Source organism: Hydractinia symbiolongicarpus, chromosome 6 (genome assembly GCF_029227915.1).
Source record: "Hydractinia symbiolongicarpus strain clone_291-10 chromosome 6, HSymV2.1, whole genome shotgun sequence".
Taxonomy (NCBI): domain Eukaryota; kingdom Metazoa; phylum Cnidaria; class Hydrozoa; order Anthoathecata; family Hydractiniidae; genus Hydractinia; species Hydractinia symbiolongicarpus.
This window is the reverse complement of record NC_079880.1, coordinates 14,453,145-14,466,945: the sequence shown is the minus strand read 5'-3', so window position 1 is coordinate 14,466,945 and position 13,801 is coordinate 14,453,145. Positions and strand designations below refer to the sequence as shown.

Below are 13,801 nucleotides of genomic sequence, written 5' to 3'. Positions count from 1 at the left end.
CTTAAGTCAGTATGGACATCCTGCTATGACAAGTTGAGTAAGTAAAGTAAGTAAGTAACAATTTATTTTCATGTCTCGTGACTAATAGATACTCACTTTTGATAGCTTTTGAAGCGATGTTCATTCAAAATGACTGTTTTCATTAACCTGCATGCCACCCTAAGGGGACAAGAGGTGGCACACACTAGTAACCATATAGATAGATAGATTACATGGCTAGCCTCACTAATGGAGGGCGATGGCTTAGATGAAGACACCTAGAGTATTTAATGCTCATTTTGAGCTACGCAGATTCTATTAGGGACTGCGCTCTACTAGACAACTCCCGACAACATCCAACGGCCCACACATGGAGCCATCTCCCCAATTTCCCTCACATGGCTTGGGTTAACCCGGGGCTATGGTAACATTCACTTGCCCATGTTGAATCGCTGTCAAGTGGAATCGAACCCCAGTCTCCCTCACAGTACGAGAGCTATAACCACTAATCTACAGCGCCATCTTTTTACCCCTTACCCCTTTACCCCTAAAGTAAATGTCATGCGGTATCACTGTCAGGTAAGGTAACACATGGACACTTTATAGTCAAACCGTCATAAAAATATATTGCAAACATGAATTAGCATAAGAATAGCATTATTCACATTAATGTAAACCTATAACTTAGTGCAGCCCATTTGAGTTATTTTTGATATTGTGAGTTTCAGTAAGTGTATGCATGCCTACCACCTATAAGTATATATGTGTATAATTGACTAGGAAATGTATGTTTAAAATATTTACTTCTACATTTTTATCGAAATAGTACAATGAAGCTGGCAAGATGATGAAAAAACTTTTTTACGGAGGAAATGATCGCAGTGGTTGGATTGGTAAACAATTTCAATGTGGTCACCATTCTTGTACCGTCGAAGAAACTGTTGCAGAAGGTTGGTGTGATTTTTACACTCCATAAGTTTACTCACCATGATTTATTTCTATTTTGACCAGCTATTTAAAAAAGCAAATTATTTCACGTAGTGTTTAACTTTTTTTTAATGGAGTTGGCTAATGTGTTTGATTCACTGCAAAATTCACAACCAACACTTCAAACAGATGATACACTAAACACCAAGACTTTAGCATCAACTAGTCACTCTTATGGCATACTGAAAAGTACTGAAAAATCTATTACTACGCCGCTCTCTACTTCAACAACTACAAATCCATCCACATCTGGAATAGACCCCTCTATTTTAAGGTCTGAAATGGTGAAATTACTTTGAGTTTGCATGAGCAAGCTGGGTATTTGTAAAAGATGTTATACAGATAAAGAATGGGTTGGTTGGGACCAGAAAGGGGAAGCATACAATTGTGTAGTTCTCAGGCAAAGTAGAGAACGATTTGGCAGGTCATAATTAAATATAAAAATCTTTTACAAATATCTTGAGAAGAGACTCGTTATATACAACATTATTTTCACAATTGTTAAGAATAATTTATCTCTTCAGTTTCTGTTCATTCCTTTTTCTAAAAAATTTTGTAAAAGTTTTTGAAAGTGTTTATTTGATGGTAACTTTCTACTCAAATTGACAATTTGGCTACGGGTGGCCCAACTTCCTCTGTGGTAGCTTATATGCAGGCTCATGAGATTACATCTTTATCAACTTTATCAACTTTATCCTACCAGGTTTTGGAAAAGATTTGTGAATGATGTCTCCTCAATAGACACATTTCATGAACATACTAATAATTTACACCTGAAAATTCAATAATTAAATATGTAAAGAATGGTGTGCTTTTTTCTTAGACACTTTAGTGTCTCACAACGGTGGTAACTTATCAGTATCAGTATACTGCAAACTAACTCACATTGATCAATATCTTGACTACGCATCTAATAACAAAATGTCCTGCAAAGAAAGTGTAGTGTTCTCATTACTGAACGAGGCAGTTAATGTAGTCAAAAAGAAAGAAACAATGTCTTACTTGCAAATGGGTAGTTGAGGCAAACCATAAAAATGTTGAAAAAAAAAATCAGAAATAGAACTGATAAGAATGGCGATGGAGTGAATGCAGAAGATGAAAAAGTAGCTACAGTGTGTATGTCATATATACCAGAGACACGTAACATACTTCGTTGGGTATTGAAAGTGTTTCAATTTAAAACGACATTACCTAGTATACTGTCACTTCCAAAAGACAGAATATGTCTAGAAAATCAAGGTGATATCATCTACGGAATTCCATGTAAGGTAAAACAAAATGAATGTTCAAACAACGTGATTTAGAAAAAGTGCAAATTGATTTGAGACAAATGTAACAAAAAAGGAAAGGTTTTAATCAATCTAATGCTTTCATTTATGTCGGTAATAAAGTTAATCATTTAAATTGCTGTCATCTGATTGGCTGATTTTGGTCCTCTATGTAATTCCTCAACTAATAATTAGGCAAAGATGATTGTGATTATTGCCTGTCGAAATGTAACCCTAAAAAAACTTGCTTGTGCATGACATGATAAACAGCGCTTAAAATAGCGACCGATCAACGGTCACTGACTACTGAATTTTGTTGATTGACCATCAGGATCATGTTACAAGTGGTCAGACTTACCAGCAATTGATTCCTTGCTTCGTAAATAAAAAATTATTTTTCTACTATTAGGAATATAGATAATAATCTAAATATCTCGCTTCACATTTATTTCCATTGATTCATACACATTTCTTTTGATTTTTTCGCTGTTTGTTTTAGTGTAGCTAGCTAGCTGAACTACCATTTTAACTACAAATAAAAGGCTACATTGTTAGCCATTTTTTTATTTATTTTTTGATAGAGACAAGTATGAACCTCATCCCCAGGGCTTTTTAATTTTCTTACATCTGGATCGAATTAAATTTTGTGAGTTACGCAAAAATTGAACATATTTTTTGACCACCGAAAAATATGATTTGACTGGCCATTTTCGATCCTGAAGGTATGACTGGCAGTGGTCAAATATATATTTTAAGCGCTGATAATATCTATATATTATTCCAATTATTATTATTGAAATTATTTCCCAGGATGACCTCTTCATTTCCTATTGGTACTGCTATCAACAAGGGTCCTAGTGCATTTAAAGCTCCCATTTGAGCTACGAAAGTCTTGCAAGCACAGCAATTGCTCAACTAGGCAACCACCTAGGATATCAATCCTATTCTCATGCTGAGCGCTAAGCAGAAAGGATAGATTCACACTTTTATACTCTCTGGCATGACTTGGCCAGGGTTTGAACCCAAGACCTCCCGCACTAGAAGAGAACTCTATACCACAAGGCTATCATGGTCTTGTTTAATTAATATTTCTATCACTAGCCATATTTTTTTACACAAGCTATGTAAAAACTGGCATATATTTCATGACAAACCTGTGGCAGTTTGTGTTCTGTATTTTAGCCTTATAAGTTATAAATTGACAGTGTGACACTTGAAAGAATAATGGAGGATAATTGGGTATGAAAGTATAGACTTTTGATAGTTCCTGGGACAAAGCTCAAAGGTAGATCAAGAAAGACTTGATGTAGGGAACTTTGAGTTTAGAACTACATGGAAATTGTAAATGTAGTGTAAATTATATTGGAATCAGATTGGAAGAAGGTCATTTATATACCCTGACAAACTTGCATGGAAAATGAACGTGAACCTGAGAATGATGATAATGGTGAAAATCATGACAATGTTTGAAAATGGTTGTATGAATTAGAAGTTTTTGTTACAAGTCAACATTTGTGATCAAATCTTAAAACTAAAAATGTTTTTTATTTTTATTTTTCAGGTGGGTTTGCTCTAGTGTTTCTGGTACGAACATCAACAGGACAAAAATGTGCACTCAAGCGTCTCTCAGTAAACGATCCAACCGATCTACAAGTGTGCAAACAGGAAATCCAAATATTGGTAAGTTTTTTTTTTTAAACTTTTTTATTTCCTTAAATATTTTTGGGATACTCTTCATCTTGAACAATTTCTGTCTCTCCATTTCTTCTGCCCCCCTCCCCCCTATATCTCTCCCCTATCTATCATAAATAATTCTCTATCTCAAAAATGTTCCCATTTTGAACAAATTCTTTTGCCTCTAACAAATTTCAGATAGAGGGAGTTTATTGTGTATTCAATTTTGTTGTACAACTTTAAGTTTTATTTTTTGCAAATTTTGTTTATTTTGCATTTATGGTTGTTTCTAGCTCTGATTCTTTGTTAAGAGGAACAATACATTTGCAATTGTTTTGTGTAGAAAATGTTGTCTGGTCATAAGAATGCTATCACACTCATTGATTCAGCTGTTAATATGCTAGAACCTGGTATCTATGAAGTGTTAATGTTAATGGAATTTTGCAAAGGTTTGAACTATGTTTATCATTTTCTTAAGTTTTGATGTTTCTATTTTGGATGCATAATTCAAATATGTTCAACTTTGATATCTACCCAAGATTTTGTAATAGGTAATTTTGCAGCTGGTCTATACTGGGTGTGTTCCAGCTTCAAACCTCTACTTAAAATATCCCCTAACATTTTGCAATGTCTTTCTAATTTTACCTAAGGAGGAGGCGCAATGATGTTAAAACTTTCAGTTACTTACTTACTTTTGTCTCCCATTTGTTTGCCTCTTTTATTCCCTGAATTACAAAACCTTACAAAGAAATGCCAAGTTAAAAACACCTAGCATGTTTAATATATATTTGTTTAACTTTTAACTTAGCTGGAAATGTTATTGATTTGATGAATGAAAACTTAACCGCAGGATTCACGGAAGGTTTAATAATAAAAATATTTTGTGATACTTGCGAAGCTCTCTCCTTGATGCATCAAAACGAACCTCCGGCCTTGCATCGTGATTTAAAGGTTTGTATTATTTTCATTATTCCTCCTAGCTTTTACAAGCTGGCTAATTTTTGAGCTAAAACAAATTGTCTGGGGAGGGGGGTTCTTGATTTATTTTTTTTCAGATAAAAAATAAGTAGAAAAAATACATTTTAGGATTGAGCCTATCCTTATGTCAACATTGGTTAAAACGAATATACTCCCGTTGAATTTGTCATATGGTGTTGTTGCATTGTTATAAACCAAGATTTTGCTTTTCTTCAATTTTTTCATTAAGTTTTTTCAAAAGGCTACTATAGTGTCACAAAAGGGGAAAACTGTTATGTAACTTCTTCGTTTTATACAACAATATAGGACAATTTTTGATCCAAGGTTAAAATGGTCAAACCTTAATTTGCACCTGAATGTATGTAAAAATTTCGAGAAAACTTGTCTTTGTTGGGGAAAGATTTTTACCTACTTACCAATCCTAAGTCAAATATTTTGTTGCAATTGAAATATTCCACAATGCAGTGACAAGTATTTGCTGTAATTTGTCTAAGACTAAAAAATTTATATTATTTTTTTACCTGTTTTTTCAAATCGTAAAGGATGTAAGTAAGCATTTTTCGTTTCTTACTTTTTCCTGCTGATATTTATAACAAAATTCAACTTTGATAGGTTGAAAATATACTCCGGAAAGAAACTGGAGATTTTGTTTTGTGTGATTTTGGTAGTGCTACATTTGGTGTGATGAATCCTACCCAAGACGGAGTAAGGAAGGTTGATGATGAAATACAAAAGTAAGTTTGAATAATATTTGTATCGTTGCAACCATTGGTGAATATTTTCTTCTCTTCTCTTGGTTGTTGTTGTCCTTGTTGTTGTTGTTGTTGTTGTTGTTGTTGTTGTTGTTGTTGTTGTTATTTCTTCTTATACCAATACTTCATTTATTTGAAATAATATATTCAATAATCATTGATATAGTATGTTTTCTTAGCAGAGTATTTACTGTGTCGCTTTTAAGGTACACTACAGTATCGTATCGAGCTCCTGAAATGATTGACCTCTATGCTGGTCACATAATTGATACAAAGTCTGACATTTGGGTAGGTCTTTTTTTATTTTAACTTTAGTCCAGTTAGAAGTTAATCTCCAGGTAAAAATAAAGATCAAAATCGTTTATCTGGAAAAAAAATAATTATCTTGTCTAAAAAAGTTGGGAATCTTTTGGATGTCCTGATAAATTTTTAGATGACCCTTTTACTTGGAGCAGGTTGTAATTCTGAATTTGTACAGGTGTGCTCATTGCAGATTTTTATATGAAAACTTGAAGGAAACGTTAAAACTCTTCTGCTAGTGAAAATACATTTCTTTTGGTATATATTTGATTTGCTTTGCAAAGGTTACAACACCTTAACAAAAATTCTTAAGGTAATAAAAAACCAGTTTCTTCTTTGTATTGCATACATCCTTCCCACATAAAGTGTCAAAAATGAACAAAACAAAATGCATGCATCATAAGATGCAAAATTAATTCTTTTGCTACATTGGCCAAGAGATTTGAAGGAAAAATAGGGATTTTTGCAGCTTGTGATAGAATATGCATACCTAATGTTTTCTAAATAATTTCTAACTTATTACCTTTATTTTTTAGGCAATGGGTTGTCTGCTGTATAAGTTGTGTTTCTTTACAACACCGTTTGGAGAGAGCACGCTAGCCATTCAAAGTGGTCAATTTACATTTCCTGAAACATCTAAATATTCCAGGGACCTACATGCACTTATCTGTAAGTGTAATGCATAGAGTTGTAATAGACCTGCTTGATATAAGCTTATGTAAGCAACCTGCCACCCTGAGAGATAGATAGATAGCTGATAGATGTGCAAATTTTGCATGGTTAGCCTCACAAATATCGAGGGATATACCCTGTCTATTATTTCCAGAAGGGCCCATGGCTTAGATAAGGAGTCCTAGAGTAGTTGATGCTCATTTTAAGCTACGCAGATCCAATTAGGGCCCGGGCTGTATCAGCCAACTCTCGCAACAGCCCAAACACTGTGCCATCTTCCTAATTTCCCTGCTGTGAACCTTGCTGCTTCCGTAAGCGTCCATCCTATTCCCCCAATTGTAAAGCCCAGCTGTTTTTTATTTATAAGGTACTTTAAATATTGCGGTACCAGTCCAAAAAGCATAAATTATTAAATTTTTTTTGCATATGATTGGGTTGATGACGTCATTACAAGCCCGTTAAACCATTACCTCTAACACTTTGACAAAGGATGTGATCCTATACAAGGTCTACGAAACAGGAAAAACATCGATCATTTCAGTAAAATATATGTTCCCTGTATCTGTTTTTCTACCTGTTAAAGAGGATTTTTTCCACAGGTCATTTCACTACTTAATAATATTCGACGAGTAATTCTGTTGCGCAATGTACAGTGTAATTTCTTGATCATACGAATGTCATCTATTTGCCATAACTCGTAATCACTCAACTTTATGACATGGATGCCCTTATGAAAGAGAATTAAATTTTCTATCCCGCAATACCCTAGCGCATCAACGTTGAAGCAGCAGGCGGTTAAAAATCGGGTTCAAAGTCGAAAAATTGTCGGCCAAAATTTTATAATAGGGTTTATGTCTTTTGGGTTTTATTGGCCAACCAATCTTTCGTTTGTTATTATTGGTATTATTTGTTATTTGTTGTTATAATTATTTATTTCTGTTAGGTTACATATTGAACCCAGACCCAAGCCAAAGACCGGACATTTACCAAGTTGCATCGCTAGCCTTCAAGTTGGCTGGCAAACCCTGTCCAATTCCAAACAAACATGTAAGCAATAATTAAAGCCTTCATTTTCAAGAGCAAAGTTAGCAATAATTTACTGTGTTTGACTCACACTTTGAGAATTTACACTCTCTTTTTCGACATTTTTTGAAAGTTTGTTGATATGAACGATTAGCTGTAAATGTTTTTAGCAATTCTGCAAAGTCTGTTGAATAATATTTTTCATTCAGTACCTTGTCAGGAAATAAAAAGTCGATCAAAAACTGACTAAATTTTGTCTCAGTAAATAATATTTATGCGGCTCCAGATTTGTCACCAACGTTTTTTTACCAAAAAACTATTTTTACCAACTTTATTTTTTGCCGACTAAATTTTCGCCGGTTTTTTATTTTTTTCAGTGTGCTTAGAACTAAAATATCTTTCATGTAAAAAGTTAAAAAATGTTCTTTTGTATGCGTTTTATATCTTATAAACTAAACAGGTATTTTGAAATTGTCGGTAAAAAAATTTGTGCAAACGACTAATATTACTAACGACTTTTTTTGCTAACTTTTATATTTTATATTTTATATTTATTTATTTTTTATATTTATAAGTATTTTTCATTCTGGCCATTACTCACTTTTTTATCGACTTTTTTTACTGACAAGGTGTTTTTCGTTCTGGCCATTACCGATTTTTTATCAAATTTTTACTCACTTTTTACTACTAAGTATTGTCTATCGTCATTCTGGTCAAACTCTGAATTAGTAATTATCACTCTACCTTAGAATGCTGTTGTTCCGAAGAGTTTAACCGCAACAGCGTCTGCTGGATCAGTAACAAAAGATGTTACTGATAACAGGTAAGTTCTGTTTGTTCGAAAAAAACTTTTCTGTTTTTGTGGTTTGTTGGGACATTTGCAAAAACCTTATTTATTCGAAAGATAAGGTCAATCGTAAACCACAAAGGTAGTTTTACTCGCAAAACTTACTAATTTCATCGCAAAATTTGCTAGTTTCATCGCAAAGTTTGCTAGTTTCATCGCAAAGTTTGCTAGTTTCATCGCAAAGTTTGCTAGTTTCATCGCAAAATTTGCTAGTTTCATCGCAAAATTTGCTAGTTTCATCGCAAAGTTTGCTAGTTTCATCGCAAAGTTTGCTAGTTTCATCGCAAAATTTGCTAGTTTCATCGCAAAATTTGCTAGTTTCATCGCAAAATTTGCTAGTTTCATCGCAAAGTTTGCTAGTTTCATCGCAAAGTTTGCTGCATTTTGTTTTAAACAGGTATCTAAAAATTTCGCTTCAAAATAAAATTGCAACTAGATAAAGAAGTAATCGCGTGTAAAAAAATTATTCCCGTAGTACCTAACAAAAGTTTGCTCCCGCGAAAAATTGTCACTTTCGTGATCCTCGATAATTTTGTTGGTTGAATGGTCTTATGCTTTGAAATTCTTCTTAATGCAAGCGACAAGAGTATTCGTTGACACTAATTAAATGGTTGTATATTTTTATTCGATTTTTCACTTTAAGATCATCTGCATCAGCACCGAATGTTGGACCCGTTGCTACGTCTGTCGCTCCTCGTGGACGACCTGTCACCACGTCGCTTGCTCCGAGACAACGCCCAAAGGGAAACAATCAAACCTTTGAAGTCCAAGAAGAAACAGCTGTACCATTTAAGCACCAATATCCAAATGTTAGCAACATTCAAAACAGTAGCGGCTTGCGGCGTAGTCACAGTCTAAAAGAAGTTTCAAACAGAAGTAGTAAATATGCGCACGCGCAACAATCTAACCAATCACATCCGAGTAATACTATGTATCAACAAAACGCAGGTGTCGCTAATCCACAATCGCAGTATATGCTACAACAACAACAACAACAACGCGAGTTATATATGAGACAACAACAACAACAGTTGCAATATTATCAACAACTACATCACCAACAACAAATGCAACAACAACAAATACAGCAGCAACAACAACAAGAATATATGATTCGTCAACAACAACAACAACAACAACAGGAATTTTTAAATCAACAACGAGAAATGCTAATGAAACAACAGGAACAAGAAATGCTTCTAAGACAACAGCAGCAACAGTTACATCAACAACAGCAACAAAAGGAAGAGGTTATAAGATCGCGTCAAGAACAGTACAATCGGCTGCAGCAACTGCGTTTAGAGGAAGAGCAGACGCGAATGAAAATGGAACAACAGAGATCAGCATTGCGCCAACACCAACAAGAACTTGCTGATGAGGAGTTTAATCCTCGTCAGAAACCAGATGATAGAATGTGCAAAAGTGTTGAGCCTCCACGGTTACCCATGGTTGAGAATGCGTCACAGCAATCACCGCTTTTTGATGACGACTTCAGCCGTTCTTCACCGGATCTCAGTAATCCGTTCGTTGCTAAAACAGCTCCCGAAAACCCGTTCAACCAACAACAAAAGAAAAAGACACACGTTAGATCTCGCTCTGATACTTTTACCCGGCTTGCCCAAAGAGGAGATAACAGTTTAGTTAGCTCTCATAAAGACAGTATTAACGTTCCACGACGTTCACCTGTTCCTCCGATACAAGAACCACTGACGGTTGATGTCACAGATCCGGTCATTTCGACGTCAAATCCTTTCACGTCTTCTCAATCCGACAAAAAAACCGACGTTACTACGGGTGAGAAAGCTGAAACATCTTCTAAAGTAACACATCCCGTAAAAATGGAACGTCAAGACTCTAACGTGGAAACGGGCATTTTATTAGAAATCGACGATGACGAGCATTTTAAGAGACTTCAACAGGAACTGAATGATCTCGGTGTTATTAAAGATGTTGGGTTAGAACTAAGAAATTTAGGTATTACCTCCGCGGGTGACGAAACAGACTCAAAACCTTCGAAAAATAACGACTCCGCAAGCAGCGATAAATTGAATATCAGTCAGGCACAAACGCACAGTGACGGCTCTCCTTTGATACCAACTGCAAATTCTCCACCACAAGGAGAGCGTAAATATGTTTATCAAAGAACTTCGTCTTGTAGTAGCAGTAATGATAGTTCTGATGAGTTTTCGAATGACGAGGACGGTGGAGAGCAAGCTTATAAAGATTGTAATTCTGAAGGCGCCCATGTAGATCCCGGTGCCGAACTTGTGAATATCAATGATGACGTCACAGCAGAAAAACAAAAGCAAAATATTATTCATTCAGGAAGAGACATATTTGATTCTGCTCCGTTTCAAAAAGCCTCTAAGGAGGAGCAAACTAACAACGCTACCTTTTCCACTTCGTTGAGTATTCAGCGTCAGAAGGCAAGAAAACAAAAACCAAGATCAGTTAAGACGCCCGAATCTAATCCATTCGATCAAACAAACCCGTTTGATGATCATTTCGCAGACGGGACGACGCAAATTCGACAAAGATTGGATTCTGATCCATTCGGTATGGTTCCAATAAAGTTTAAGGCCTCAAAAAATGTTCCTAAAGCGCGTCATAAACCGGAAAACACGGTTCGCGCAAAGGAACCGGCTGGTAGGCCTAAAGAGACTTCTGTAGGATATCAACGACCTGCAGAAGATCCGTTTGGAAGTGCGCCGTTTTTGAAAAATAACCGAAACGTTCGGAATGTTCCCAGTAGCGGTTTGCAAGTTAAAATCGAACCTAGAAAGAAAAGAATTCTTCCAAATGTTCCGCCTACTACGCAAGCGCGATAACATATTTTAAAAGCAATATATTTCGATTAATTGAAATCATGCTGAAGATTCTTTATGTAAGTCACTAACTTCGCGGTTGGTACATGTGCTGAACCAGGCACGGGATGAGTTGGTACATGTGCTGAACTAGGCACGGTACGAGCAACGTTCCAAACAGTCGGTCACGTAAAATAAACGTTTAATTTTATAGTTATGAATTATTAAGTTAGAAAGAAGCGATCGTGTAGTAATTTTAATTGTTAAATGTATTTCGAATGTAGAATATTTTTTATTACGTTTATTTATATTGGTCATGTACGTTGAAAATTGAAATTCTATTCTGACGCTCGCTACTTGTCAGTTCTGTAAAATTATGCACAAAAAAAGTTGTAGCAAAATATTTTTTTACGCTTTATTCAGTAGCACGTGATATACTTAACATGTGATCTTGGTTACCAGTAAAGCGATTGTCATTCACAGCCTGTTCTATTAATATAAATATTCCAGTACTTGGTAATTTTAGTCAAAAAATATCAGAAAATTGTGAGAAATATACAGAGTTAATAATTTAGTGGTATACTCTAATAATAAGTATTTCCATAAGCAACCATGTAATTCGAAGTTGGAACCGTTATTCTATTTGTTTCGTTAGTTGAAATTTTGTTACAGTCCGAGACAGCTTTATGAATCTGTTTATCGACTTAGCAATCTTTAATTCCTTTTTCGTATTTAAAATGGTAGCTTGGCTGTGATATCCGTTCAAATTTCCATATCGCTTGAAAAAACTCTTTTATTGTTGAGTTATAAAATTAAAAATTGTATCCTTGTAGTTGTAGTGTTTTCATGTGTATTTTACATTGTAATTATTACGGATTTTAGTACTGTCGAAACCATCAAAAGTACGCGAAAACGTAAACAATGAGGCGTAAGACATTAAATTTGTGATACGTCACCTGTCAAAACCGTCGAAAAGTACACGAAAAATGGTAAACAAACAACAACAACACATCAAATTTAAGCAAGGTCGCCTGTTTCGTAACCAAATATTTGTAAATACAAACTTACAGTTACTCAAGTATAAACAAAATAGTTGATAGAGGGGTACGTTTCCATGGTTACATTGTTATTCAGGCTACGATTGTAATCTCGTTTCAAACCCTTTAAAAAAGACTTGCACCAAGGTTGATTGTCTTTTCACTTTTACGCCTCAGCCTTATTCTTTTTAAATGTTTTTATCGTTATTTAATTATTTTGGTGCTGTAAATCAACTTGTTACTAGACTTTTTAAGAAGGTAGATATGATCTACTGAAAGGGGCTGGTGACGAAATGTAATTTTTTAGGTTATGATATTTTCTTTGCTATCAATATGTAGATATTCACTTTTGCTAAATAAATTGATATAATAATCTGTTTTTTGAATCTCTTAAGAATTCTCCTTGGATCAACAGACTCTCACGAGTATTTTTTTAGGCAACAGCGACACGAGTCAACTTTCGAGGTGATAAAAACTAATTTATGGTGGACCTGTGTCGCCAATGTAGCTTTTATTGTTTGCAACATTAACAGTGTTACTTCGAACTTCCATTTGTTGCGAGTAACAAGATAAAAAAAGTCCCTTTTTTTGCATCTTGTTACCGGTAACAAAATAACGTCATTAAAAAGTTCTTTGTGATGTCACTTTAACCCTTTTTTGACACGGGCTAATAATTCGTGACGTCAACAACAGGTGGAGTCCAATATTTTTGGAAAGATACCAGTCATAAATTTCAAATAAATTGAGCTAGTAATTCTGAAGATAATACAATTAGAATTTTCTTGCCTTTAGGCCCCCGTACCAATTATCAATCAATGTGGATCAACATTTGTATGCAGCCAATGAGGAAGCAGCAAATTATGACGAATCTTTCCCTTGTAATAGAAATAAATAAATTTTCTCAAAGTGCAATCAGGATTGCCACTTTTAGCGTTGGGTCTTGTGTTCTGTATTTATGCAGTGATGTACATCGATACAGTTCCCAGAATTAGTTTACAGTGCATTGTGCCTTCTTGAACAATTTGTTGCAGCTTGTTGTTGGCGATGGGGATTAGGGCGAATGTGTGAATGAATGAGTGCTGCTAATCAACCTCATTCCCAAAGTATTTTTTCTTTTTGATTTATTTGATAGCAGCCTGTAATAACGGCTTAGGGGTTAAGAGACCCTGGGGAAGGATGTATGGATGTTAATTTGAGAGAGGGATAAAATATCGTTTTATTTCTAAAAAATAAGTTGGTCTTGCCTATAAACACAGCTATGGCAGAAACTGAGTGTGATCTTCTTAGCAAGAACCAAGAAGCAAGTATGAAATATGAAAGTGCAGATGCTTTGAATTAAATCTTTTTTAAATTTTTTTAGCTTTTTCGAACGGTTAAATGCTCAACTAAAAGCAGCAGCTAAATGTCGTTAACTTAATATTTTATATACATACAAAATATATCTCTTGGTGCTTATACTTTAAGTCGTTTCAAAAACCAA

General features: G+C 34.8%; 1 protein-coding gene across 1 annotated transcript; it reads left to right on the top strand.

Moving 5' to 3' along the window:
* Positions 1–667: 667 nt before the first annotated feature.
* On the top strand, positions 668–12,696 carry LOC130647117 (AP2-associated protein kinase 1-like). The gene is made up of 10 exons (XM_057452858.1): positions 668–929; positions 3,796–3,914; positions 4,252–4,357; positions 4,717–4,859; positions 5,499–5,620; positions 5,845–5,926; positions 6,475–6,607; positions 7,554–7,657; positions 8,383–8,456; positions 9,124–12,696. The coding sequence occupies exons 1-10, from the start codon at positions 824–826 to the stop codon at positions 11,306–11,308; spliced, it is 3,174 nt and encodes a 1,057-aa protein (XP_057308841.1). The 5' UTR covers positions 668–823; the 3' UTR covers positions 11,309–12,696.
* The last annotated feature ends 1,105 nt before the right edge of the window (positions 12,697–13,801 follow it).